The sequence below is a fragment of the Camelus ferus genome, chromosome 34, assembly GCF_009834535.1.
Source record: "Camelus ferus isolate YT-003-E chromosome 34, BCGSAC_Cfer_1.0, whole genome shotgun sequence".
Lineage (NCBI taxonomy): Eukaryota > Metazoa > Chordata > Mammalia > Artiodactyla > Camelidae > Camelus > Camelus ferus.
In genome coordinates this window covers 12,357,274-12,384,933 of record NC_045729.1, presented here as the reverse complement: position 1 = coordinate 12,384,933, position 27,660 = coordinate 12,357,274, and the positions used below count along the sequence as shown (strand labels likewise).

Below are 27,660 nucleotides of genomic sequence, written 5' to 3'. Positions count from 1 at the left end.
AGTCTACGGGCCCTGGTCCCGGAGGTTAAACATTTACCTTTGGGCTTAATCAAAACCTTCTCTCAACACAGGTGAGTCTCTCCCTAGGGGTAACTGCATACTAGCTATTAAGAAAATATTAGGTTTTGAATTGGTATATAAGGGGGGAAAAAAAGGAACTGTGAACATTCTAGTGAAGGGAAAGTGGAAAATACTTACCTGCAAAGTAGTGAAAACCAGATTGACTTTGCCATTGAACAATCATCTGTAGACTTTGGAGAGAAAAGGTTGTGACCATGAAATTTTATACTGAGTCAATTTTAGTTCATGTGTTAAGGTAATATATTTTCAAGGACTCAGAAAATAGACCTTCTATGAGTTATTTTTGAAAGAAGTACTTTGATATACTTCCATGGACTGAGTGACAAGTCAAAATTGAGAATAACAGGGAAGCCATAATGTAAACATTAGAAGGGGATCTTTCACTCAGTTTAATGACTTCAGGACCCCACATTCAGGAATCGAGTTGGTTCTGTATTCTCGGGTGGATTCTGCAACTTAAGGGGCAGCTTGCCCCTCAGTGCTTCCCTTAGCAAGACTGTTTTCTTCCTGCCTCCCTTCTTACCCAGTGACACAAGGTGCGTTTCTCAAGTGCATTCTTCACAGCACATTATGGATTGATTTCGTGTTGTGGTTGTTAACTTGTTGGTGCTCTCCTGTTCAGTACTTGCTACTAAGTAATTTAGTTGAAACACTATGTCAACAAGAATTATGTAACAGAAGCCAAGTTGCATAAAAAACCATAATGGCCATTTTCATTGCCAAATAAATTGAGCAATGATTTTCTACATCCTGACAATTCCTCTTGAAGAATGAGTCATGTTTTTAAAAATTGGCTATGAAGAACAAAATGACTCAGGGGCAATCTATTAAGTCATGAAGCCCATCTTCTTACTGTTCTTCTAAGGAATGATCTTACTAATTATGCTTAGGTAGTGCTGGATCTTTGACTGAGCTAAACAAAGATTCATGTTTGGATGGGTTTGCTGGATGCATTTGTCCATGTGTATCCATCTACCTGAACCAGGCTGTAGTGAGGAAGGAAACTGGAGAAGCAGCTTTGTGTGTGGGCACCTGGGAGAAAGCAGAGTGGATGGGGAGAAACTTAAGGGGATGGAAAGAAAAGCATGGTGTCTCTTCCATAATTTGCCTGCCTTGTTAACTTGGTTTCAGCTCTTGAAAAAGAAAGGGGCTTCAGGTAGAAACAAAAGTTGATTTCAAGAAGGAGTTTTTGAAACTTGGGGCCATTAGAACCCAGGAGACTTGAGCTTCCCCTAGTCTGCATTATTGAAAGTCACCAGCCTATATGAGAAAGTTGAAATTTCATAGCTTAGTCTGCACAATATGACTCTGTATGCCTTTCTATCTCATTTTCTCTCTCCTGGGTGAACCTTCTGCTGGTCTACCACAGGATCTGAACTATCTTGCCCTTTCTTTCCATTTTGGATGAGATTTCCCCCCTAGCTCATCCCTTTCATCTCTTCCCTTCAAAAACAACCTATCATTTAAGGCTCAGCCCTAGGCCCATATCAGATGTGTTCAACAAGCACATGGGAATGCCTGATAAAAAATATAAGTCTATGCCAGATACTGTAGGACTCCCAATTAGAAAATGTGCAGCCACTGCCCTGGAGGAAGAACTCACTGGTAGTGGGACTTAGGCAAGGACACAAGTTACTACAATGCAAGACAGCATCACACAAAGTGCCGCACAAGGAGGAAATCTGTGAGGTGCAGAGAGGGAGGAGTGAGCTCCGCCCCGACGCTGCTTTGATCCATGTTGACATGTTCCTTCCTTGAACTGCTGTTGCTCTTATTATTTATACCACCGATTTTGGCCCTTATTCTCTATTTCCTGTGGTTTTATGCGTGCGTATTTTTCCTTAAATACCTTAAAATCAAGGGAAAACCTTAAATGAATTTTGTTTTCCCCCGGAGCAGCCCAAACAGTGGGGTACCTGGGTTGTATGGCATTGAATTCCAGTTTAGGTGGACTACCTAACTGTGCCCTGGCCATGGCCTTCTGGGGCCCAGAACTCCTACTGGATCCCAGTAGTTCTTACCGCTGTCTCCAGTAACCAGGACCAACGGGTGAGGGATGGGGCTGAGGGGCAGGGGTTGCTAGAGGTAGGTCTTTTCCCTTTGGGGGCTTGGTGGGAGGTGAGCATAGCAAACCTTCCACCCCCATGAACTGCAGCAGTGACATGCTTGGGAACATGGGGACAGGGGAGAGTTCCCAGGAAAGAGGAAAAGTTCTCACCCTCTTGCCAGGGACTTGGTTTTTAACCTAGCTCTTTCGTAGACAATTCTGAAAGAAAACCAATAAAACGCACCTAAGCCATCAAAAAACAAAAATTAAAACAAAAAAAACAAAAACTAACAGCATGGATGACGGCGGTGCAATGGTTCCACTAGAGGGCTGACTTTAAATGCCCCACGATCTAAAAAAGAGACTCCATCAAGCCTCTCCAAAGCGACAGCAAGCCTGGTGAAAGCAGCCAGCTTGCTCTTCGATCTCCAAGACTGGTCCCCGGCTCTTCCTCTCAACCAGGCTGCTTCCCTAGCTTCACACATGTACATTCTGATGCTCTTAAGAGAATGACTGCCTTTTGAGCCATTATGTTCTCCATCAAACAAGTCTTATGGACACTAGGATCTGATGGCTTAGGAAATTACTTATTTTTACTTCCTTTCTCACCTCCCTTATTCTGGTCAGTGAGACAACAGTCTGCTGTTCCTAGAACCGAATCACGCGGTTTCAGATCTTTACTTTGCCACTAACTAGGCAAGTAACTTTGTATCTCCGTGTCTTTGCGTTCTCATCTATGTGGTGGGAAAAATAATGCTGGTACCTGCCTCATAGGTGTGTTATAAGCATCACGAGTGAACAGAGTTAAGATGTTTTGACAGTATCTGTGTAACGTAACATTTCCCAAGTGCTCTCTTGATACAGTTTTTAAGTCGGGTCTGCACTTACTTAAAGTGTACACATATTTTGGCACATGCATACACACATAAAACCGTCATCACAGTCAAGACAAAGAATCTATCACCTTAAAAGGATTCCCTTAGAAATTGCTTCCTCCAGCCCCTTCCAACTCTCCCACCCCAAACCACTGATCTGCTTCCTGCCACTGTAATTTGCATTGTTTAGAATTTTATGTAAGTGGAGTCATACAGTATGTATTCTTTTTGTCTGGCTACTTTCACTTAGCACAATTACTTTGAGATCCATCCTATGTTGTTCCTTTTTATTGCTGAGTAATATTCCAAAGTATGGTCACATACCATGATTTGTTTACCATTTACCTATTTAGAGACAATTGGGTTATTTCCAGTTTTTGGCTATTACAAATAAAATTTCTCTGAACCTCTGTATACAAGTTTTTGTATGGACAGTGACTTTCATTTTTCTTGGGAAAATACTTAGGAGTGGAGTAGCTGACTTATATGTTTAACTTAAGAATCTGCCAAACCTATTTTCAAAGTGTTTGTACCATTTTATATTTCCACTAGCAGAGTCTGAGTGTTCTAGTCCCTCCATATACTTTGTCAACAATTAGTATGATCAGTCTTTAACTATTCTAATTGATGTGTAGTACTGTCTTGCTGTGGTTTTCAATTTGCATTTTCCTAATGAAGAGAGACGTGGAGCATCTCTTAATCTTTGGTGAAATATCAATTTTTTGGTTTAGTTTATATCTGCATTTTTGTTTCCTTATTGAGTATTTATTTTTAAGTTGTGGTAAGAACACGTAACATGAAATCATTCTCTTAACAAAGTTTAAAGAATGCATCGCAGTATTGTTGACTATAATCCAACGTTGTACAACAGATCCCCACAGCTTTTTGATCTTGCTTAACTGAAACTATACTCACTGAACAGCAACTCCTCATTTCCTCTCCTGTTAGCCCCTGACAACTACCATTCTATCCTCTGTTTCTATGAGTTTGACTACTTTACATACCTCACACAAGTGGAATCATGCACTATTTATCCTTCCATCACTGGCTTATTTTATTTACCATCATGTCTTCAAGCTTCATTCGTCTTGTTGCATGTCACTAGAATTAAAAGTGATTTACACACCACTGTTACAGTCTTACAGTATTACATTATTCTTATTCAGCTCTACGTTTCCATTTCCCAGAAAGTTACATGGTTCATATGCTTTTGTTTTGCTATCTAGGATCCTTTTGTTTCAACTTGAAAAGAATTTCATGTAAGACAGTTCTAGTTGTGATAAACTCCCTTACCTTTTACCTTTTGTTTGTCTCAGAAAGTCATTATTTCTCCTTCATTTTTGAAGGACAGTTTTGCTAGATACAGTAGTCTAGGTTGGCAGGGTTTATTTATTTTGTTTTCTTCTAGTACTTTGAATGTACCATCCAAGTCCTTTCTGCCCTGCAGAGATTTTGTTGAGAAATCCAGTGACAGCCTTATGGGGGTTCCCTTGTACATAACATGTCACTTTTCTCTTGCTGCTTTAGAAATACTCTCCTTGCCTTTAGCTTTTGACAATTTGATGTAATGTGCATCAGTGTGGACTTTTTATATTTATCTTTTTGGGAGACTGTTGGACTTCTTGGATCTGGATGTCCATTTCTTTCCCTACATTTGAAAGTTTTGGGCCATTATTTCTTTAAATAACTTTCTGCTTCTCTGTCTCTCTCTTTCTCTCCTCATGCTGGGATCCCCACAATTTTGGTACACTTGATTGTATACCATAAATCCCTTAAGCTTTTCTTTCTTTCTTTCTTTCGCTCTTCTGACTGGGTAGTTTCAAATTACTTTCCTTTGAGTTCACTCATTTCTTTTTTTTTTCTTTCTTCACTCATTATTTCTGATTGCTCAAGCCCACTGCTGAATCCCTCTATTCAGTTTTTCAGTTCAGTTATGGTGTTCTTCAGCTCCAACTTTTCTGTTTGGTCCCTTTCTATATTTTATTTCTCTGTGTTTAAATTCTCATTTTGTTCATACATTGTTATTCTGAGCTCACTGGGTGCTTTTTATGACAGTTATTTCAACTTCTCTGTGAGGTAATTCATATACCTCCATTTCATTAGGATCAGTGTCCAGAGATTTAGCTCATCCCTTTTTGGGGGCCATGTTTCCCTCTTTCTTTGTTTTCTTTGACTCTTTATATTGGTATCTGCATTAGGGAAACAAAAACTTCTCCCAGTCTTCCCGGACTGGATGTACACAGGAGGAAAGCCCCACCAATCCAGCCCTTCTAGAGAACTGAGGGGGCCTCACTGATGTGCTTTGTCTTCTCTGGTCTTGTATCTGTAAATTCCCATTCAGAGGGATTTTCTGTTTGTTTGTTTTTTTCAGGAGTTCATAGTCTTTTTCTTTCTCTGGTGTCTGTCTGCTGCACCACAGATCTTCTGGAGCAGAAGCATGGCCCAGGATCTATTTTTTGTTGTTGTTCTCAGTGGTCCTATTATCTAGAGTATGTCAGGTTCCATCTGAGACACGTGAGACTGAAGCCAGCCCTCAGGCAAAGGCTGCATGTTGTGTGTATGTTTCGGTCTTCTCTTTCCCTCCTCAGGGATAAGCCAGGAGCTGCGAGTCTACCTGATTGGACTGTGCTGAGGCTGGGGTAGGGGCTTGGGTGGGTGAGTACATGCTAGTCCAAATTTTTCCTTATTCTCAGCAGCCTCTAGGCATCTAGTGTATTCTGGTTCTCATCAGCACTCAGAGACAGATAAGACAAAAGCCTGTCTCTTGTACAGCCCCCCAAAAGTTGGAATGTTAGATGCATGGACCATCTTTTTTCCCCCTCAGGGAGAAGCTAGGATATGAGGGTGTTCACTTGCTCACTCTACACTGAGCCAGAGGAGGGTCTGGAATTAGTTTCTTTATTTGAACATTTAAAATATCAATAGTTAGCTTCCAGCACTGTTTTGAAGATTGAATAAGCCAATGGGCATAAAGCTACTTGCCATGCTACATGCCCAATAAATGTTACCTGTTTCTATTTTTGTAATTGTAGTAATGTTGTCAGAGGGGCAGGTTTGTGCAACCAAACATGAAAGCATCAATACTCAATATGGAAATACATATAAAATATACAGCTGTCTTTGACCTTCAAGTCTGAATAGTGCATCAGGTATTCATTTATCCACTCATTCATAAAGAAACATTAGGCATTAGAGATTACAACGAAGAATAAGACAAAATCTCAGTCTTAGGGCAGTCAAGGCATATATATGTATTTGAAATACAGTGTGGTAAGGGCAGTGATTGACACACACAGGGTACTTTTGGAAGTTCGGAGAAGGAAGCATATGCACCAAGGAAATCTTTCTGGCTGAGGTGAAACCGGAACTGATTCTGAAGTGAGTGGGTGTGAGCAGAAGAATGAGAGAAGGCAGGAAGGGGAAAGGTTTCAAAATTCCTCTGTCCAACCAGTTCAATTCAAAAGCGCAATGATTCCATGCTGTATTGAATTTAAAAAATTCTACTACTAGACGTTGGAACTGAGCAGAGTCCTGTGGCACCCTCCAAGTGCAAAGCCATGTCCCTCCATGTCCCCTGCCTCTTGTTTGTAGAAAAGCCAAAATCTCCCAGGCCTCCCCGAGTTGCAAAAGGGCAACTTCAAGTAGTTCATGGTTAGGACAACAGAGTCACAGAATCTTTCATTGTCTGATGCACATTCCTGAGTCGTTTTACAGCTACTATGACTGCCACCAGAAGGAAAAAGCTAACTGCATGGTGACCAGACTGTGGCTGTGACATAAAGTTGCTCCTTCGTGAGCAGCACTGACTCTGTGGCCAGCACAATTCCAGGAACTGGCCTCAAGAGATTAACAATGTTGCTCATAATAATCTATATCTTTGTGGGCAACAAAATAATTGTAGCTTGCTCTGCTCGTATATATTAGGGGGCAAATAAATGTTCAGCAAAGAGATGCTAAGACCCACGATGACATCTTCCACTGAGAACACAGCGCCCTATATCAGCACAAAGAAGTTACAGAAGATGGACCTTCATCCCTCATCCCACAGAACTGGAATGATGTTTGACAGTGGGGAACTGAAAGCAGCTCCTTTGCCCCCTTTCCTGTTTGCCCATTTCTGTTCCCCTCTAACCCTGAAGGAACCTAATTATGGGAATGAGATCACGGCAATTTAAACTAACTCCTGACTTAGGCTGTCCTGAATGCACACCATGCCTTCCTTGCCTAACGTGCTGACTCTTTAATTAGATTAAAGAAGTAAGAATGAAGAATTAAGTAGTTTAAACATGACTCTCTCCCCTCAGCCGCCCCCTTAGCAATCCTGCAGGCAGACCACATGGGAGAGACAGTATCTGAGAGGAAAGGCAGCCAGCCTGTACGCAGCGGTGACTGACATAGAACCCAACCTCCTGGCTCAGTGGTTCACTGATAATCTTCCTCCTTCTTCTTCCCGTTAGAGACTGTCATGGCTAGGCAGAATCTTCAGAGCCGGTCTCAGGACATGAGTCCACTTCTCCCCAGGTTGCCAGCTTTTCTGATTAAAGCAGTTTTCCTTTCTATTGACTCTTGCCTCTTGATTAATGGATTTTGAGTGGTGAGCAGCTGAACCTGAGTTCAGTAACAAAGTTATTTGAAACTCACTGGCTTATTTGAATGATACGTAAAGAATAAAGTATTAAATGATAATATAAAAGTGAGGCAAAACTTCTGTTTCACTGGGAGTGGAACAGAGCAGGAATTGCTGTAAGCAGAGTAACGCATGTATTTTCAGGAACGTCCTGGCGGGGAGCCCAGACAGGCTGCTACCAATGATGAAATTGCTTAAGTGGTGTCACATAGTCCTTAGCTTTGATAGTGCAGGAAATTTGGAGCCAAGTGAAAGCAATTCAGTTCCTCTTGTATGAAAGAGGACTCTACAGGACATAGGAAAGACTGCTCACTGTACTAAGACTGAAATTATAGCAAGAAAACAGAAACTTAGACACAACTCTCAGGGTATTATTTTTAAAATAATACACACTGGAAAATTTCTGATTGTATCACAGTTCTAACAACCACCAGCATCAGAATCATCTGAGATCCTTATCGAAAATGCAGAGTCCTGGTTCCTACTACATCAGAATTTCAACAGCAGGGCTTAGGAGTCTAATTAAAGATGAAGAACCACTGACTTGTGTAGACTTGTTGGTCATGTAGTGAAAGCCTTTATCCAACCCATGGTACATCTCAATTACGAGGATTCAGAGTGGTTTCCTTTGATACATAGAAGACCTCTGCCGTTTGTGGATTCAGTAATGATAATTTAAATTAGCAAAGAGAGGTTCCAAATAGTCAAGGCATGTAGCCATTGGGAGTTTTGCTGAGGCACAAAGTATAGCTCATTGGGATGAGGTCAGCAGGTAGACAGCAGTCCCAGCATCTCAGAACCACTTTGTAATTCCTTTTCTCAGTGTGCATTTTGCAGGAGGAATTATTTGCTAACATTGAAATTATGATTTTATGAATCACAAAGGTCTCAGAGCAGGTGCTACTGAACTCAGATTTGGCCGTTTGTCAATAAAGCCAATAATTTGAGAGGCAAATGTCAGGAGAAAGAAAAGGTGTTTTACTCAGAAAAGCTGGCAATCTGGGGAGAACGTGGACTCATGTCCAGAGACCAACTCCAAAGATTCTGCTCAGCCACAACAGTTTTTAAAGGGAAAAATGGTGATGGGGAAGAATCTCAGTGGATCAGGGAGGCAGGAGGTTGGGTTCTGCATCATTCTCCACTGTGTGCAGACCGGCTAACTCTCTCTTCAGATGTTATCTATCCTGCATGGCCTGCCTGTAGGGGTAGAGAGCTAATCAAAGGATCAACAGGTTAGGCAAGGTATGGTGTGTACTCAGAAGAGCATAAATCAGGAGTAAGTTTCAATTGCTTAGTGATCTCATTTCTATAATTAGGTTCTTTTAAGGTTAGAGGGAGACAGAAGTGGGTGAACAGGAAAGGGGAAAAAGCCGCTTTCACAGGCAGGGGTCTCCTTTGATCTGACACTGAGTCTTTCCTTCTCTCATTCTCCAGAAACATCTTAACGTTTGCCATTCTACTAATTGCCGTGCCATTGATTTACTTTTTAAAGAATTAAAACCTGAATTCTTTTTGCCCTCTGTAACATTTGGCTCAGGTGACTATTTTCAAACATCCTCCTTTTTCGGTATTTATCAGGCCATCTCTTGTTTTCTTTCACTCATTTTCATTGCTCTTTCTTTGCTCCCTGCTCCTACAGGCAAGTTTCTGTTCTCATCCTTCATTTTCCTCAGAGATTTCATCTATTCCAGCGACCTTGTTGTGCACCCATCTCAGCCTATTAATAACCAATGTGATTTATTGCTGCGGTTTTTATTATGATCTCAAGATGCCTTTCAGCAATATTCATCAGGAAACTTAGAAATAATAAAAGTTTATTGCTTACAGGACCTAGAAATCACACAGTACATCTGGAACCACACAGTGAGGTTGCGAGGTGGGAGAGGAGGGAGAGAGAGAGAAATACAGAGAACAAGCAAGCCTGGATCCTGTTCTTTTAGGGGTGGGGGTGCAGTCCTCGGGCTTTGCAGGCTCACTCTTTATCGGTAATTTTTAAACGTAAGTGCAGGACTTTAAAGTAAGGAAAGAGAGAAAGCATGCGAGCCCCGAAGGTCAGTTACTGAAATCAGCCAAGATCTCTGGAAAAAAGTAGTCTCCGTGTAGGGAGGTACATGGCTCTTATGTGGTCGGTGTGTGTTTATTCGGGGCATGTCTTTGAAGCGGATGCGTCAGCCATGAAAGCTTAAGTCAGGCACTTGCATTACAAAAAAGAAAAAAAGAAACAATTGTCAGGGTTTACGCTACAGAGCTTAGCTATGAGTTGTGCAAATGTATTTCTAAGTCTCCAGCAAGGGTCTTGATGTTATTTCTAGCATTAAGTTCCTATCTCCTAATTCATTTATTCAATCATTTAAAACTATTTAACAAATACTTTTGGCTTCCTGTCATGCGCTTGGGACGTACTGGAGTGAGTAAGACAAGGTCGCCACACAGTCACACTCAACATCACGTCCCCTGAGGTAACACAATTCGTCAGTTCTGCCAGCAATGTGTCTTCCACTTATCCAGGCACAAAACCTTGGACTTTCGTTTGACTTTTTCCATTTCTTTATACCCCGGTTCTAACTGGCACTAAATCCTGTTGGATTTTCCAGTTCTCACTGCTGTCATACTCAGTCCACGTCTTCTCACCCCTGGCGTCTGGCAATAGTCTCCTAATGGATGCCTAAGATGGAAGAGGCTTTTGTTCTCTGCCATTTTATTTCACCTTCCACCGTAGACTTATCCTCCGAAAGCATAGGCTTCACTGTGTAATTCACCCCCATGATCGTACATGACTTCACAGAAAACAGGCCAAATCCATGAACCTGGAGTCCAAGGCCCTCCATGAGCTGACCCCATCTTCCTTTTCATTCTCAAGTATTGTTGTCACCTCTATTGATTCCTTCCAACTGCTCCTCCCTCAGTCACCCTCAGTTTAGTAAAGGGCCACTCCCTTCCTCTCATTCCTCAGGACAAACACCTTCACTTCACTGAGCTGACCTTCAGTTTTTCATCTTTGCTTCTAAACTGTCAGCCAGTCCTGCCGGATCTGCCTTCAAAATATACCCTGAATCTGACTCCTCCTTATCCCCAATACTACCACACTAGGTTGTCACAGTGGCTCTCACCTGGACGATTGTAAGAGCATCCTAAACGGTCTCACACTTCCTACTCCGCTCCCTACCCTAGCCATCCATACAACACACACCAGCCTGAGGGATCCTCAATCAAAGAAAAGAAATTAAGTTATGTCACTCTTCTTTTTAAAGCCTTCCAATGCATTCCTATCTCACCCAGAACACGAATCTAAAGTCTGTGACACTTCTTAAGGGACCCCCAGAGGCCATGGCGCTTGGCTGCCTCTTAGCCCTTGTGCACCACCTTCTCCCTCTTGCTGTTGCCATAGGGTTTCCTCCCCTTTTCTCTTAACGTGTCAGCCTTACTGACTAAGGTTTTGCTCTTGCTGTTTTCTTTACCTGTACCATTCTGCCCCAAGATAGCTGCACAGCTCACTGCCTCGCTTTACTCAGCTCTCATCAGAGAGGCCCTGTCTGACTTCCCTGTCTAAAACATCACTCTTCCATTACGCCCCATCCCTTCTCCCTGCTTTGTTTTCTTGATAACATGTATCACCACCCGATGTATCATTTTTGCATGTATAGTCAGCCCTCTGTATCCGTGGCTTCTGCATCCTTGGCTTTAACCAACTACAGATAGAAAAAATACATCCCAGAAATCTGGGATTTGCCGCATGCTGGAATAATAGATTGAACTCTTAAAAAATCTCTTGTAGTCAAGAAGCCAAGCCAAAGTTCAAGCTGTTCCTCAAATCTGTCTGGTCACATCTGAGTCTATACATGCATATCTCTCTCAAATATGATACTCCAGTGAAAGCCTTGCTGATAGAGTCAATGTTTCCAATTATGTTCTGTTACAAGGAGAACAGATTCTTACTGAACTTAGCAAGTAACTGTTATACCATGAAAAGAATACTTAAGGAGTTTCCAAATTCTGGAAAGATTAGGGAGGAAGAAAAGTAAAATGTCTCATCTCTGTTAACAAAGGCACATCTTACTAAATTCCTGACAGCTTTAAGACAAAAGAGAGAAAGGTTTCCTTAAATCTAGAAAAACAAAACATAAAGAACCAGCAAAAAGTCATAAAAATTATAATCATCTTCATCATTTCATTTAGCCCCATGTTATTAATTCTCATTCTGCTTGAACTGTTTTTCCTTTAATTCTGGAAAATTTTACCCACTTCAGTTTGTGATCTAAAGTTATCATCAGAAACCTGTGTTCTACAGTTCTACAGTCAGCATTCTTTCTATGAATTTTTCTGATGATCACCTTTGTAGGAACACTTTTGCAAAGGTGTTATAGTAAATAATCACTATCTGTAAATGACAAAAGGCTTAAAAATGCCCATTACTAAAGACCTGAAGAGAGTTCATTATAATGGAATTGACAAGGAAATCAGGTTATTTCTGTGACACAAAATTTCAAGACAACTAGATTTATGACTGATAACATTATGGCAGGACGTATCCGAATTTTAGGAATTTTATACAATTCTAGGACACATATTAGTAACAGTCACCCATATAATATAAGCTATGGTTGATCAGTACTTATTTGACAATGCTTCCCACTTAACATACCAAATAACCCTAACTAATGTAACATCTCTCTTTTTATAAGGAGAAAGAATAAATCTTTTCAGACGGAAAAGGCCAAATTAGTTCACGGTCAAAAAGACATTATTTAGAATTTGAATTTTGGAAAGTTTGTCAAAAATATCAAAAAAGATTTTAAAACACTCAGTCAAATACAGGATCATAGGTCACTGAGAAACAACAGTTACCTACTTAATCAAAGTGACAGACTTCATAGGCAAATAAAGAAAATTACATACTTCTGAGTAAAACTTAGCTGTTTTTAATGTTGAAAAGATTCGGTTTACCTAAGTAATCAAAGGCCTGATGGTAAGATAATGTGCAGCACAGGAAATTATTTTGATAAAACACATCATCTTTGTCTTCTGGGCACATTACTTAAAAGATAAAGACAAATCTTTCACACTCTGTTATTATCAAGAGCAGACCAAAAGTCCAAGAAAATTTTGTAAAGAACGAGAGAAAACCAGATTATAATGTTGGACGAGCTTACTTTTGATATAAAATCTCACTTAATTAATTTCAATTCATAGGCAGTCTTTACTACTCATAAAATTCCTTTTCAAAGATTCCTTTTCCACAAACCTCCAACTTTCCTTTTGCATTCATATTTTTTTCCTATTTTCCCCTTATTCCCAGCTTTTCTTTAGGACAAAATTCCTTTCTTTTCCTTTAACAAAATGCATTTTCATTCCTTATACCTATTTTACTGAAAACACACATCTTTTTCTGTATATGGAGATGTTTTCCTTATTATTTTGAGTAGCTTCAATCACATATATTAGAATTATTTTTAACCCTTAGGAGTCCTTAATTTTTAGTGAACAGAAGTAAGCAGTTGTAAACTGTCCTTTATGTTAGCATTCTATGGCTGGACGAATTTATACTTTTTTGTAATTTCTGGAAACATGTATTTCTTTATAGTAAATTTCTTAGCTTGGCACAAATATGCTTATTAGTAGAGTCAAATAACTCTAGTTCCTCTGTGAAAAAGGAAATCAAAAGTGAATAAATGTATGTTCAGTAATTAATATTTCAGTATTTTGTATTATTTAGAAGTGATCAAAATATTCAGTAAATTTCCATCATTTAATTTAACTTAGCAAAGTTCAAAGGTTTTAGGTTATCAAAAAGATTTGGGAAAATTGTAAAGTTTAGGTAGAAACTCTTATCTACTTAATTTCCTTGTTTAGGTTAAGCTACTCACAAGAACTTCATGAAACATTAGGCAAGGTCAGACATCATCCAAAGTTATTTTTCGGGCAGACAAATTTTGTAACAGAGACAATAGAACCTTATTTGATTAGTAAACCCAGATAGAAAAGAAGTTTTATATTTATCATTGATAACCCTAAAGACATGCACATTTTAATTAAACCAACAAACTTAAACTAGCTTTAATATTGAATATTTTCCCAGATCATGTGAACCTGAAAAACATTTGGGTTAGTCTCTACCTTATTTTTTTGAGAATTTTTATGAATACTAAATTTATATAAGCACTTGTTTAAGCCAATGATAAAGAGCTCTTTTACAAACTATTAACTTTTGTAATAAACTATTAACTTTAGTAATACCATCCAGAGGTAGAAAATGCCACATATCTCTAACACATATGTAGGACCACACATGAATACAGCCGAAGACAGAGATCTTACAGCTCTCATTTTACTAGTTATAGAAGAAGTTGGATTTAAGTTGTTGGGTATTTTTTTTTTATTCTAAGTTTCAAATGCCCTTTCCCTCTCCTCTTTCATTTTTCTTATGATAGTTACATCCTTGAAGTTTATGCTTCAAAATTTACATCTCAGAGACACAGGGAAACAATGCAAGTTACAAGCCTTTACAATAAATAGGGGAGGTTTGGGGATTGATAAAAAAAGGAACAGTGAACTTTGAATTGCATCTAGAACTGTTTTTTTAATTTTGTAAAAATTGGTAAGATAAGAACAGTTGCTCTCAATTCCTTAAGAAATTGGGTTGAAGCCTAAGTGACGTTATAGGTTGATCTACTCATCCAACTACATTATCTTTAACTTGCTTAGGGGAGAAGGCTTAAAAAAAATTCCTATCAGGTTCCAAATATCAGCTTCCAATATCTAACCAACTTTTGACCACAGAGCTACTTAAAAATTCTTTTAAATGTCTTGTTAGTTTTCAGTCAGGTCAAACAGTACGTATTTCCAGCAGAATTAAACTCCATGAACCCAAAGGCATCCTCAAAGAGGGTGCAAAGTTTACTACCTTCTCAAGATCCAGCATCACTCCCAAAGATAGGCCAAAAGAAAGAACTGACAGCCCGCATGTTCCAGGCAGGCAGGAAGTCAAGTCAAGCTCTTATTTCAAAAGGAAACTCTACCACAATCTCTTCAGCGTAGAAAGGCAATTCAGACGGAGGATTGCTAGAATAAGCACTCAAGAGGACAGAAGGGAGGAGCAGGAATTACATCAGTCCTGTAGTCTTTTGTTTTAGGTACTTTTTCTGTCCTTAATTTTCTCATTTTAGCCTTTTGCAACTAATCTTTTAAAGAGCTGTTTTGGAATTCTGAAACATCCTGGAGGCTTCTGCATACCAATTAAAATGTGTACCCCGTGCATTTAAATACACTTCTTAAATGATCTTATCCAACTGGAACATTCCACATAATGACCATTGTAATTTCTCTGAGGGCCGACAGCAGTTTGATAATGCCTTTAACTGCAAATGGCCTTCAACCCACATATCTATCCAGCCATATTTAGCCACAGATGGAGTGCGACCCACATTTCTTTCTGGCCATATTTTGGGACCCCCAGCTGGACAGTTACTAAGGCAAGTTCTCAGGACACAAAATTCCGATTGCCTTTGGTAAGATACTGATCATTTCTGGTAGATATGGACAGCTTCTGGGACCATAGTTCTTAAGCAGGTGTGCTGAGAGGTGGCACGCTTAGCTCTTTGGATTTTATTGATTGATTGAGAAGGTTTGGGGTCTCTCGGAGCCAATAATACCTAAAAGGGATGGGGTGTTGGGTTGGGGAGTGTGTGTGGTGTTTTGCAGGCAGGGTACCTCACTACACAGGCATGTTCTGGAGGTTGGCAGGAGACGTAGTGTTGCCCAAACTAATTCCATGACCAACTTGTCCTAACACCAGAGTCTTTGGCTTAAGTGGTGAGAACTCTAACAGTGTTTAAATGCTCCTCCTATGCCCACTTATTTTTGTGACTTTGTGACTTTATTTTTTTCTTCTGAGATTCCCATTAGCAATAGCCTGTACTCAAAACAAATATTCACCTGACGCCTCATACAGACCCCAGTCAGTTTAAACCAGACCCAGTCTGATTCCAGACCTAGTTCAGTTTTTAAGTCAGACCCAGCCCGACTCTCGCCGATAACTACCTGCAGTTCCCGATACATAATCTGGGAATTTGGGGACAGAACCAAGGGCTTGAGTTTCCAGCCAAATAAGTAACAGTGGAAAGCCAATTAGATCAGGAGCTCAATGCAAAGGAAGAGCTGACAATCAAGAGGGAACTTACCCATGGCCCTCGGAAACGGAAACGGAGACAAAGACAGTGAACGCACCAGGTACCAGACCCATGTCTCTTGTTGTCTTCGAAGCCTCTGAAAGTCTCCCTCAGTCCTGCTGCTGCCAACACACTGTTAAATAACAAAAATTCAACTGAGTAAATTCAAGGATCAAATTGACTCTACTAAACAATTAATAAATCAGGCAGTATCCCATCTAACAGAGAGAATCCCTGCTAAGGGGTACAAAAGGAAAGAGCTTTAAAGGCAGAAAGGGGACAGAAAAGGGAAATTATTAGCAAAGAATGCATTATTTCAGGCAAGGTCACCCTCCTAAAGGGAACAGGAGAGCCTATAGGCTGGATTATCTCAGGTAATTCCAGGTTGACTGCATAAAGGTTCCTGAGGGGTTCAGAGTATAATTAGGTTAGGTATCAAGTCTCAGTTTGGTCATGGGCTTAGCACACAGGTAAGCATTTCAGGTCTGTTGTTTCTTTTTAACAATAATAAACTGGTAAACAGAAGGAGTGTTTTCTCGAGTTCTGTGAATTGTCCTAGCAAATTATCGACCCTGAAGAGAGGGTCATGGGAACCTCTGGATTATAGTCATTTGGTCAGATGTATGGCTGGTCCTCTGGGACTGGTGACAGGTGCCTGCTGTGGAGGCAGCCTTGTGAGACTGAACCCTTAACCTGTGGAATAGGTTAGTAGCTAATGTCAGAATAGAATCGAACTGTTGGTCACTCAGCTGGTGTCTGGTGTCAGAGAATTGGCTGCTGGTGTTGTAAAAGATACCACGTATTTGGTGCTAGGGAGAAAAAACTAGCATGTTAACTTCTGTTTTTTTCCCCCCAATTACTGTTTTTAAATTTATTTTAATTTTTTGTTTTATTTTATTTTATTTATTTTTATTTTTAAAATTTTTTTTGTGGTGAGAGGTTTATTTTTTTAATGAAGATACTGGGGACTGAACCTAGGACCTTGTGCATGTTAAGCACACACTGTCCCACTGAGCTATACCCTCCCAATTTTTATTTTTTCAGATTCCACATATAAGTGATATCATATGGCATTTTTCTTTCTCTTTCTGGCTTACTTCACTTAGTATGACAATCTCCAGGTCCATCCATGTTGTTGCAAATGGTATTATTTCATTCTTTTTTATGGCTGAGTAGTATTCCATTGTCTATACACACCACAATTTGTTTTTCAAAAATTTTTACTTTTTTTTTTGCTTGTTTGTTTTGTTTAGGGGAGAGGGAATTAGGCTTATTCATTTGTTTATTTATTTAAATGGAGGTACTGGGGATTGAACCCAGGACCTCATGCGTGCTAAGCATGTACTTTACTACTCAGCTATACTCTCCCTCTCATTACTGTTCTTTTTTTTTTTTTTTTAACAGAAGAACTGCATCACTTTTTCCAAGATATAGGTAAACTCTAGCTCATAGTTTTGGTGGCCTCTCCTAGTTTACTACAGAAAGGCACATTTCTTCTTCACTTTAGTTGACCTACCGGTCTGGACTCTTCTCCTGGGTAACTGTCACTAGAGGGATGTGCTGGAAATCCTAGGAGGCAGCAATGTGGCAAGAGCAGAGCAGGCCTTTCTACTTTATTGTTTCTGTGTTCTGACCTTTAATACTGAGGAGGGAGTCTCCTGGTTAAAAACCTATGTGCGCTTTTTTCCACGTCTGATCACTGGCAATTCCAAAGGCTCTACCTGGCAGGCCTCGGAGGGAAAGCAGCCCTCCCCACGCGGGGCTTGGTGCACAGCTCAAGGACTGCCGTCGCTGGAGGCAGGTGAAGTCGAGGATGCAGGTCCTCTGGTCAGTGATGATCTCCGCACGTTTGCATTCCTAGCCTGTGTGCCTTCATTTCTAGGTCTCTTTATCTGAAGCCTTGGCCAGAGATCCCCTCCAGGTGTTTCTGCAGAGACATCCTTAGCAGGAGGAGGAAGAGGAAAACTTGAAGACACTTTCCCCTATTCTGACTCAGGACCCAGTACCTTCTCACTCCTAGCCCTGCTCCCTTCCCCTTTCTCAACTCCAAGAGTCCACAAGACCGCCAGAGCCTTCTGTCTGAGGTCCCCTCAATGGCAAGATGATGCCATCTGTGCTGATCCACCTGACCGGCAGCAGGTGTGCTGTTCTGCGGGGTGGGGGTGGGGGATGGAACAGGGGGAGGTGGTGTTTCCTCTGGTTATACCATCACAGTAAGGGATTAGAGGCTTAACTCTCATTTTTGGCTTCTTGCTTCAAACAGCTCTGCTGACGATGGGTAGCTCAGATCTTTCTCCCAGCCTTGCCGAGCTCCTGACAAATCTCAAACTCAGTTTGCCTTAAGTCGCTTTCTCTTCCAAGTGGAGCCTGTAAGTGTCCAAGAGCAGCCTTTGTTCTGATGTGTTCTTATCAGTCACTGCAGGCCAGGGAGAGGAGCCATGGGTGAGGAGACAGGACGGGCAAGGCACCATCTGCTCTGTGCCCAGTTCCTTAGAAACCTCTTGGAACTACACTGTATCAACAAAGCGTTCACCTTCTTGCTTTACTTAGACAAATGCATCAATACATAGTATCATTCAAGTTTAAAGTACTCTAAAGGTCACCTCATTCAACTTTGAGTCAGATTGAAACTGAGGTCCAGAGAGGTTAAGAATAAGAGCTAATATGAATCCAGTTCTCCACTCCTTTACAAAACTTTCATCCATTAAAACTCCTTTGGTCCTTGCAGTAACCCTGTGTTAAGCAACTGGCTCAAAGGCCCTTGGTTGAGCTTGTGGCAAAGCTGACACTAAAAACTTACATGTCTGAACGTGTGGTCCTCTCTACCAGCACCTGGGGGCTTTGCGGACTGGTCCCAGTCTGCAGTGGCAGCTGAACATTGCCACAGCATCCAAGTGTGTGCTTCTGTGTTTTATAAAAGTATCATTCTGAGATTAATTTGAAATGAAAAGGAAAAAAGATCCTTAATCACAGAATCACAGAGTGAGGAATGCTGTACTATATAATTTTTCTTTCTGAGCTGAATAGGTGACTGAATTATCTAGGATCTCTTTAGAAGTTGCAGAAGGTTCTTGTGCAATTCCCACTCTTACAAAACATCTGTCCTTTCATAAACCACAATGATTATTTATTTCAAAAGAAACATAGAACTGTTTTTTTTTTTTTTTTTGTAACAAATGTGAATTTTGAGTCATGAGTCTGCTCAAATATTAGGACACAAACCTGGACCGTATCACTGGTTTCTCTGCTGTGAGCTCTATCTACCTTGGGGTTAGGTTAATGTGTTAAACAATCTGATGGAATAATCTACACGATGTCAAACTGCAATTATTTAAAGGTGCTAGATAAGATGTTAACATGTTTTATTACTGTTTCAGAATTTCTAACCCAGATTCTTTGGAGAAACAAATTCATCAATTAGACCACAAAGCCTTGTACAATTCTTTTGTTTTTACCCTTACGATAATCCCCTCAAAATACTCTTTTGCAAAGTTACTTATGTCAGCTTCCTTCTCCCCACACTCTCTAGTGAGGTTATGCCATTCTGTGTAATACAGTTAGGTTCACTGCCTACATTCCATCTGTGGTTTCATCCACATCTGGTTGCTTTTTAAAAAATTGCTTACAGTAAGCTTTTCTTTGTGTTAGACAGTTCCAGGGTCTTGACAAATGCGTAGAGTCGTGTATTTACCAGCAGTCAGTACAGGACAGTTACATCACCCCCTCCCCCAAATTCATTTGTTTTACCCTTTGTAGTCAAATCTTTCCTCCATAAAACTGGCAACCACCAGTCTGGTTTCTAGCCCTATAATTTTCCCTTTGCCAGAATATCGTATAAGAGAAGTCATATAATATGTAGTGTTTTGGATCTGACTTCTGACTTCTTTCACTTAGAAAACTGCATTTGGGATTCATCCATGTTGTCATGTGAAACAGTAGTTCATCACACTTTTGTTGCTGAATAGTATTCCATTGTACAGGTTCCCCATGGTTCCTTTATCAATCCACCCGCTGGAAAAAAATCTCAGTTGTTTCCAGTTTTCCTACTTATGAATAAAGCTGAACTAAACATATTCATGTGAACATAATTTTCATTTCATTTGTATAGGTACACAGGAATAGGGTTGTTGGATCCTAAAGAAAATGTACGTTTAACTTTATTTAAAAAACCTGCCAAGCTATTTACTAAAGTTCCTGTACCATTTCACATTCCTAGCAAAAATGTGTGAGAATTCCATTTCCTCTGCATCTTCGTCATACTTGATACTGTCAAATTTCTAATTTTAGCCATTTTAATTAGTGTGTAGCGTTATCTCATTGTGGCTTTGATTACATTTCACTGTTGGCTAATGATGCTGAGCATCTTTTCACATGCGCTTTCTGCATTTATATACCTCTTCTAGTGAAATGTCAAAAAGCAAACTGAAACAAAGCTGCAATTTTCTAAACCTGTGCTATCCAAAGGGAAACTGAAAACAAGAAGATAAACACAAGAGTAATTTTAAAACAACTAAAAATAGGAAAACATTTCATTTTACTTTTATACATGTCCAGTATTCCTCATTTCTTTGTGAAGATCCAAGATTATCTGGTATCATATTCATTCTATCTGAAGAACTTCATTTAACATTTATTGCAGACTAGATCAACTGGCAATAATTTTTCACTTTTTTTTTTGAGAAAGTACTTTTTTCATCACTTTTGAAATTTATTATTATTATTTTTTTTTTGCTGGGTATAGAATTCTTTTTTCCCTTCAGTTCTTTAAAGATGTCATTCCTTTGTCTTTTAGTCTACATAATTTCAGAACAGAAGCTGGCTGTGAGTTTTCATCTTTGTTCCTCTGTATGCAGTGTTCTCCTTACCACTTCTCATCCTCACCCTGTGGCCTTTTTATTTTTTTTCTTTCTTTTTTTCTTTTCTCCTTCCTTCCTTCCTTCCTTTTCTTCCCCTCCTCCCTTCCTGGCTCTGTCTCTCGGTTTCTTTCTTTCATTTTTCAGCCATCAGAATATAAATGTGGTCTTGTCTATTTATCCTGCTTGGTGTTCTCTGAGATTCTTGGATATGCGACTTGGTGTCTGTCATTACATTTGGTAAATTCTCAGCCATTATTTTTTTAAATAGTTCTTTTGCATTGCTCTCTCTGTCTTCTGGAATTCTATTTACATACATGAGGCCATTTGATATTGTCCCACAGTTCTTAGTAGCTCTGTTTTATCTTATTTATTTCTTTTTCTCTTTACTTTGTATACTTTCTTTAGTGCATCAGGTAAATTGGTTCTGTCATCAGCTGTGTAGAGCCTAGTAATCAGCCACTAAAGGCCTTCTTCATCTCTGTCAATACACTTCTTATCGTAGTATTTCCATTTAATTATTTCCCATTGTTTCCAACTCCATGCTTAATTGCCCATCTGAACATTCATGCTTTCCTTCACGGCTTTTGACATGTTAATTATAGTTGCCTAGTATCCCCGTTAGATAATTTCAACATCTATATCCTATCTGGATCTGATTGTCTCTTGGGAGTGTGAATAGATTCTCTTTCTCTCTCACTAGATCTATAATTTTCTTTCTTTTCCCTGAAAAAGAATGTTCCCCAGTTTCTGGCATTCTAAGGTCATGCTGTCCAAATTAGTAGTGACTAGTGATGTGTGTCTCTTGAACAAGTTTTTGGTTTGTTTCTGTGGTTTTGTGTATTTTTTAAAATATTAAAGTATAGTTGATTTACAATACTATATTAGTTTCAGGTGTACAACACAGTGATTCAATACTTTTATAGACTACATTCCACTTAAAGTTATTATAAAATATTGGCTATATTCCCTGTGCTGTACATTACATCCTTGTGTCTTAGGTCTTATTTATTTTCTACCAGGTGGTTTATACCTCTTAATCCCCTTCCTGTATCTTGTGTCCCCTCCCAGCCACTGGTAACCACTAGTTCGTTCTCTGTATGTGTGAGTCTGTTTCTATTTTGTCATATTCATTTCTTTTGATATGATAATTGTATTTCAGTTAGGTTTTAAAAAATCTTTATCTGCTAGTGTGTGGGGAAGCAAACTATAGCCACAAATAAGAATAAGCTTTCATTGGAGCACATTCTGCCCACTTCCTTGTGTATTGTCCATGGTGGCTCTCAAGCTACAACAGCAGAGATGAGTGTGGCCCGCGAGGCTTAAACTATTTAGTGTCTGGCCCTTTACAGAAACATTTTGTCAATCCTGTGTTTAAAAGATGTATTGAGTGGGGAGAGGGTAATAGCTCAGTGGTAGAGTTTGTGCTTAGCATGTATGAGGTCCTGGGTTCAATTCCCAATATTAAAAAAAAATTGGGATATGTATTGGGATATTTACAGGTGAAACATATGATATCTGGTATTTGTTTTCAAATAACCTGGAAAAACAAACAAAGTTGGTGAACGATGAAAAAAGATTGGGAAAATATTGATAATTCTTGAAACTGATGATTACTCTGGAAATTCATTAGCTATTCTATTTGTTGTGTACACTTGAAACATTCTATAATCAATTGTTTAAAAAAAACCATCTTATGTATGCTTAGTGTACAAGGAAGCCCTGAATTTGAAATTTTTTAGTTCTGATTAATTAAGCAAGTAGAGATAGAGGGGATGTATATTGAAGGTAGAGGTTATTTGTTGAAAACCTACTATATGACTGCCACTGTGCTAGACTTGATAAATTTCATTTAAAAAATCATTGTAACAACTCCTTGAAGTGGATATTATGATTAATGGTATACTAATGAAACACTAGGGGCTTAGACACATTAATTAAATTACAGCTAAAAAAGAGCAGTGCAGGAATTTGCCCGGTACCTTCTTAGTTGCTGCCATCACTGGTACTACATATCCACATTGTTAAGTGGACAAGCCGAGGCCACACATCTGTTTAAAGGTCAAGACATGTTTTGCAACCACGCAGACTCTGTAACAGAACACAAACACTGGAATCTTCAACTGACATCAATGCCCTATTTAGCATTAAAAATGATTTTGTGGTCAGTCTTAGAGTTGCTAAGTTTGCCTGTTGTCAAGAATGCTGCTTGGTCCCCATACCCACTAATCTCTTTACATTTCTCTCTCTCCTATAAGAATCAAAGCTCGGCAGAGGCTGTGTGGCTATACCATGAAACCTAAGCCCAGTTCCTGGAATCAAAGAAGCTTAATATGTGTTTACTGAACGAGTGACCATGAACTTCCACGTCACAACCTCATCTCGTGCGTCGAGTCTCCATGTGCTGGACACAGGGGCACAGACAGATTAGAAACCTCCAGATTCCAAATAAGAACTCTCGCTGCCCATGAAGTGTTCAACCTATAAATCAGGAGATAATTTATTACTTTTCGATTGTCTGCTTTTCCAAGTGATGGAGAAGTCATAACCTGTTTCTTAAATCTCTGGAGTGCTCGCGGCAGAGGTCTGGAATGAAGTAATGTGGTTGGGGCAGTTTTTTTAGTTTTTGAAGGTTGGAGCCAGGGTGCTACACGCTTGTTCTTGCCCTGCTGATACTAGTCTCCTCAACTTGATTTTTGGCATTTCCCCAGAGATTTCAAACAAATGAGTCATGCCAGGGTGCCCTTAGTGGGGGCAGGAGACAGCTGCTGGATGTGGGAGGGGGATATTTGCAGAGTGTGAAGTACTGTGTCTTTACAGGTAGACAGGACTGGAATTTATCGCAGACCTGAGACGGCTCCTATGGTTAGAGGGCTAGACACAAAATCCCCACACGCACACAGGTGATGCTGAACATCAAAGTCCATACCCCTGAGCAATGATGCTAGCTTTGCCCTGCTCCAGTGCAGGGGGATTTAGTCAGTTTCTCAGCGAGCACACGACGATGGCTGATGCATCCCAGGAAAATGGGCAGAACAGGTGGAAACGCAGCCATTGACCCAGTAAACTTTGAACTTTTATTCCTGCCTCATATACAGCACATTTTCTGCAAAAATTATGAGTTAAATATAATTTAATGGAGATAAAGTACTGAAAATATAATTATGACAATTAAAAAAAATCTTATGAATACAGAAGGAAAAAGAGCCAGTAAACAAAACAAAACAAAAACAAAATAAGTGAAATAAGAATGAAATCTCCTCAGCTTTGAGATAGTACATTCATTCCTCTTCCTTCCCAGGCTGAAGCTCCCTGGAGCAACTGGCTCCAGAGTAAAAGGTAATGATTGCACTGAGAGCGCACACTAGATTTGCAGGAGCAAGTCTACATTCCAGCTGGGGCAGCCGAGGCTCAGGAGGTTGCATCTGAGTCTTCTTCTGTTCCACTGAGGTCTCAGGGAAACGCAGGCTTCGGGGCATTGAGCTCGCTGCCCAAGTGCGGCTGGAGTTAATTTTCCTGCGTCCTCAGGCCTCACCGAGGTTTAAAAGTGGGTGCTCTCCTTCTCTGTCGTGTTCAGCTGCAAGTATTCCAGGGTGCCTTTCTTGTAGCTGGCCACCCTGGTTGTTTTTCGGTTCCTTATCCCCAAGGCCTGTCTCTTCTGCAAAGAGCTGGCGATCATGTCTGCAAACTCGGCTTGCAAGCGCTGCTGATTCTCCCTGGAGAGGGTGGGGAGGGAAAGCGGAACTTCTCAGCAGTTCCCACAGAATATCCCTTAGCTCCAGAACCATCAGCTCAGCTCACCAAATCCTTGTTGAACACTCTGTGCTGAACACAGGAAGCCCAGAGAAACACAGAATGATCCTTGCCTTTGATGCACTTAAAGAACTGTCATCCCTGCTCTGGGTGGTTGTAGGAAAAGCAAGATGTATTTCAAGCAGAAAACTGTATTTCCATTTCAAGGCAAAACAACACGCAGTTAGAATTCAGAGGAGCAGTTAGGTTGACACATACCACTGCAGGGAGGGGAAGAGAAGCCCCTGCCAGAAAACCCTGAAAACTTGCTGGCCTCACACCTGAGCAGTGTGAGTCTCGTGTGGGGAAGACTCAGAATGGATGGAGGATATGAAGAATTTAGAATGGACCTGGGACACTCTCAGTTAGGGGCCAGGTCTCCTGTGCCCCAGGACGATCTGGGTTATTTTGGCGTCTCTACTGTCTTGCCATCTGTCTGGGTCCAGCTTCGAGGTGTCCATAAGGCAGGGTTTCTCTCCCATAGCAAAAGCCACACCAACAGCCACATGACTGACTGCAGTAGCCAAGGTACAACTGGACAACCATCTGAGTCACCTTTAGGGGAACTGAAACCGGTTACCGCGACCTGAAACCTGTCTTCCTCATCTCAGGGAGAACACAAACTCCATGTGAAGACCCAGAACCGCAGTCCTGGAGCTGAGGGAGTTCCTGTTTTCATGAAGTGGCTCAGCAGAGCGCTGCAGGCAGGGGTGGACATGGGGAGTGCCTCTTGCCCCCAGCATGCTCTACTCCTGTCACAACCAGACATGCAGGAGGCGAGCCCTAAACTGTCCTCTGCTCTCCTAAGCAAGCCCGAAACAGCCATTATTCCAGCAGCCAGGGAAGGGAGGTCCCGAAGCCTTTTCATGTGTGTAGTCTCCTGCCTTGTATTCAGCACATCACTGTCACTGGCAAAGCACGTGCTAATGGTTAAACTGCCTGCATGCAGCGCGACTTCCGAAGCCAAGACGCCCAGGCCCCCGCCCCTCCGCGCCCCGGCCAGCAGCTTACACTGTAGGAGGGGTCGGCAGGCTGTACTCCTGGTCCTTCACGCCGGTCAGCCAGTAGGTGGTCTCGGTTCCCCTTCCCTAGTGAGACAAGGAAGGCGTGAACCACGGAGGCCAGCGAGACAGTCTGTTCTAGCCCAGCATTCAACAAGTCTCTGTTTCCAAGAGACACGGCACCTCTATCGGAGTTTCTCATCAGTGCCTACTTTGAGGCACACCTCTTCCTCATATGATTTCCATCATCTCTAGACCCATCTTTATTTCAAGTGCCTTTTAAAGATAAGTCTCTCATTCACCAGATATGTTTTTTTTTCAAAGTAGGATTTTTTTTTCCCCAAAAGGCATTTCAAAATATCACCATAGCAACAGCACAATAACTCTAAGTGAAGAAGGAAGAAGATTCCTCTACAATCCTGCTATGCCAACAAATCCAACTGGTTTCTCTGGTCCACATTTTACTCTAGCCCACTTTGCCACAAAACTTTTGCCACAGTTTCCCTACCTTAAGTGTGTAAATTATAAACACATGTGCATCACATGTGTCATAAATACTCACTAAGTGACATTTGCTAGGTCCACCTGGAAGCTATAAAATAAATGGAAACACAAGAAATTGTTTTTGCTAGAGCTTGTATTTGAAAAGGAGACTTGAAGGTTACATATGTAAAAATCACTCATTTAAAAAAATAGTGGTTTGGGGCTGTGTTTGAGCTGTAATAATCCATCAACCGCTTCTATTTTGGGGGGAACACTGCAGAAAATTTTTATGGAGAATTAAAAAGGCGAGTGTGACGTTTGGACACAACTGCGTAGGAGGAGGCTTTTCCAAGTTGCAACCAGGGTGTAAAGGCCAGGAGCACCATGGCTGGTGCAGGGAAGTGTCACAGTGGGTAGCTGGCTTCAGACAAACTGTGATCGGCTTCACAAAGCAGCCCGAGGGCCACCTGGAGACATCTGGTGGCTCTGGCAGGCAGCTGCTCTAACTGTGTGTCTGGAGCAGGGATTCTCACACCTCCCTGAGCACCACAGCCACTTAGAATCTGCGTTTAAAATTCAGATTCCTGAGCTACACCCAAGAAGAGTCCAGCTCAGCAGGCCTGGTGGAGAGGCGGGCACCTGCATTTTAACAGGTGCCTAGATACTGCTAAGTCAGAATTGGGTGCCACACCCTGAGCTTCACTGGTCCAGAGCCTCGGAACAGAGCAGCAAGAGGAGAGAGGTGGCCTCAGAGAACAGCAGCGTCTTGCAGTGAGAGCAAGGATGTAAGTGGGGAGTTAAGGGCTTTGATTTAAGTCCTGCACCAGACTGTAGCTCCTGGGAGTGGAGGAACTGGGGACAAACTTGGATACAGGCAGAAGAAATTGTGATAGCATTTTGTAACATATGGGCCATAGCTCAAAATATCAAAAGGGGGTCTTTGGAGGAAAGGAAAGTTCTGAGCTGATAGTCTTCAGTGGTGGCGTCTCCTGCAGGGGATGGTGGGTGATCACTGCAGGGAGAACAGAAGAGGATTCTGCATTTTCACGCTCTTTGGCATGACTGACCATTGGATGTCCAGTCTTAAAGGAGGTGTCCCCGGGGGTTGGTGACAGCTTTTTCTGAGTTCTGTCTCTGTGGACTCACCTTCAAATATGTTTCTCCTCTCACTTCATACAGGAACTGGCACTCAGTTCTCTTCAGGATGGCCATCGTGGAGCTGCTCACATGAATTCTCAAGGCTGGAAATGCAAAATAAATGCATAATAAATGGAAATCTCGTCCGTCTTGAAAGCTATTGTAGGGCCCCATTTGTTTCCCCTTGATCCGGAACATTTATTACAGGTGCTCTTGACAGCTTACGTATTGTAGTTAAAAAAAAAAAACAACAAAATACTTAAAAATACCTTCGGTGAGACAAGAACGACTGTCACACATGGAAAAAGAGAGGGTCTGGTGCTGTTTCTCAGTGTCCCGAGTGATGGAGCCCCCTGGTCACGCCCCACAGATTCTCATCCCAGCTCAGAGTGGGAGCCCGCGGGCCCGGGTTTGGATTTAGCCTACAGTGCTGAGCTTGAGAGTTAGAATTCAATTTTGGATCTCAGTGTAAAAATTTCAATAAGTAGCTTAAGTGTGGGCAGCAGGGTGAAGATTCAGGAGAGGGTTATAGAGTCTTGGTTTTCTCATATTTTACTCTTCCGGGGTACTGCTATCCCTCCAACAAACAAGTGGTGAGG

General features: G+C 41.0%; 1 protein-coding gene and 1 long non-coding RNA gene across 2 annotated transcripts in view; both read right to left on the bottom strand.

Moving 5' to 3' along the window:
- Window positions 1–4,801: 4,801 nt before the first annotated feature.
- On the bottom strand, window positions 4,802–18,703 carry LOC116661310. Its single transcript, XR_004317182.1, has 3 exons — window positions 18,628–18,703; window positions 8,792–8,794; window positions 4,802–4,812 (listed from the first exon to the last, which is right to left on the bottom strand). It is a non-coding gene; the product is annotated as an uncharacterized LOC116661310 (long non-coding RNA).
- A 5,008-nt stretch (window positions 18,704–23,711) lies between these two features.
- The window catches only part of GUCY2C (guanylate cyclase 2C), a 77,014-nt gene continuing 73,065 nt past the window's right edge, over window positions 23,712–27,660 (bottom strand). The window contains 3 exon segments of the mRNA XM_006192113.3: window positions 23,712–24,364; window positions 25,452–25,528; window positions 27,071–27,165. Of these exon segments, the coding sequence (XP_006192175.2) occupies window positions 24,190–24,364; window positions 25,452–25,528; window positions 27,071–27,165 (347 nt within the window). The 3' untranslated portion in view covers window positions 23,712–24,189.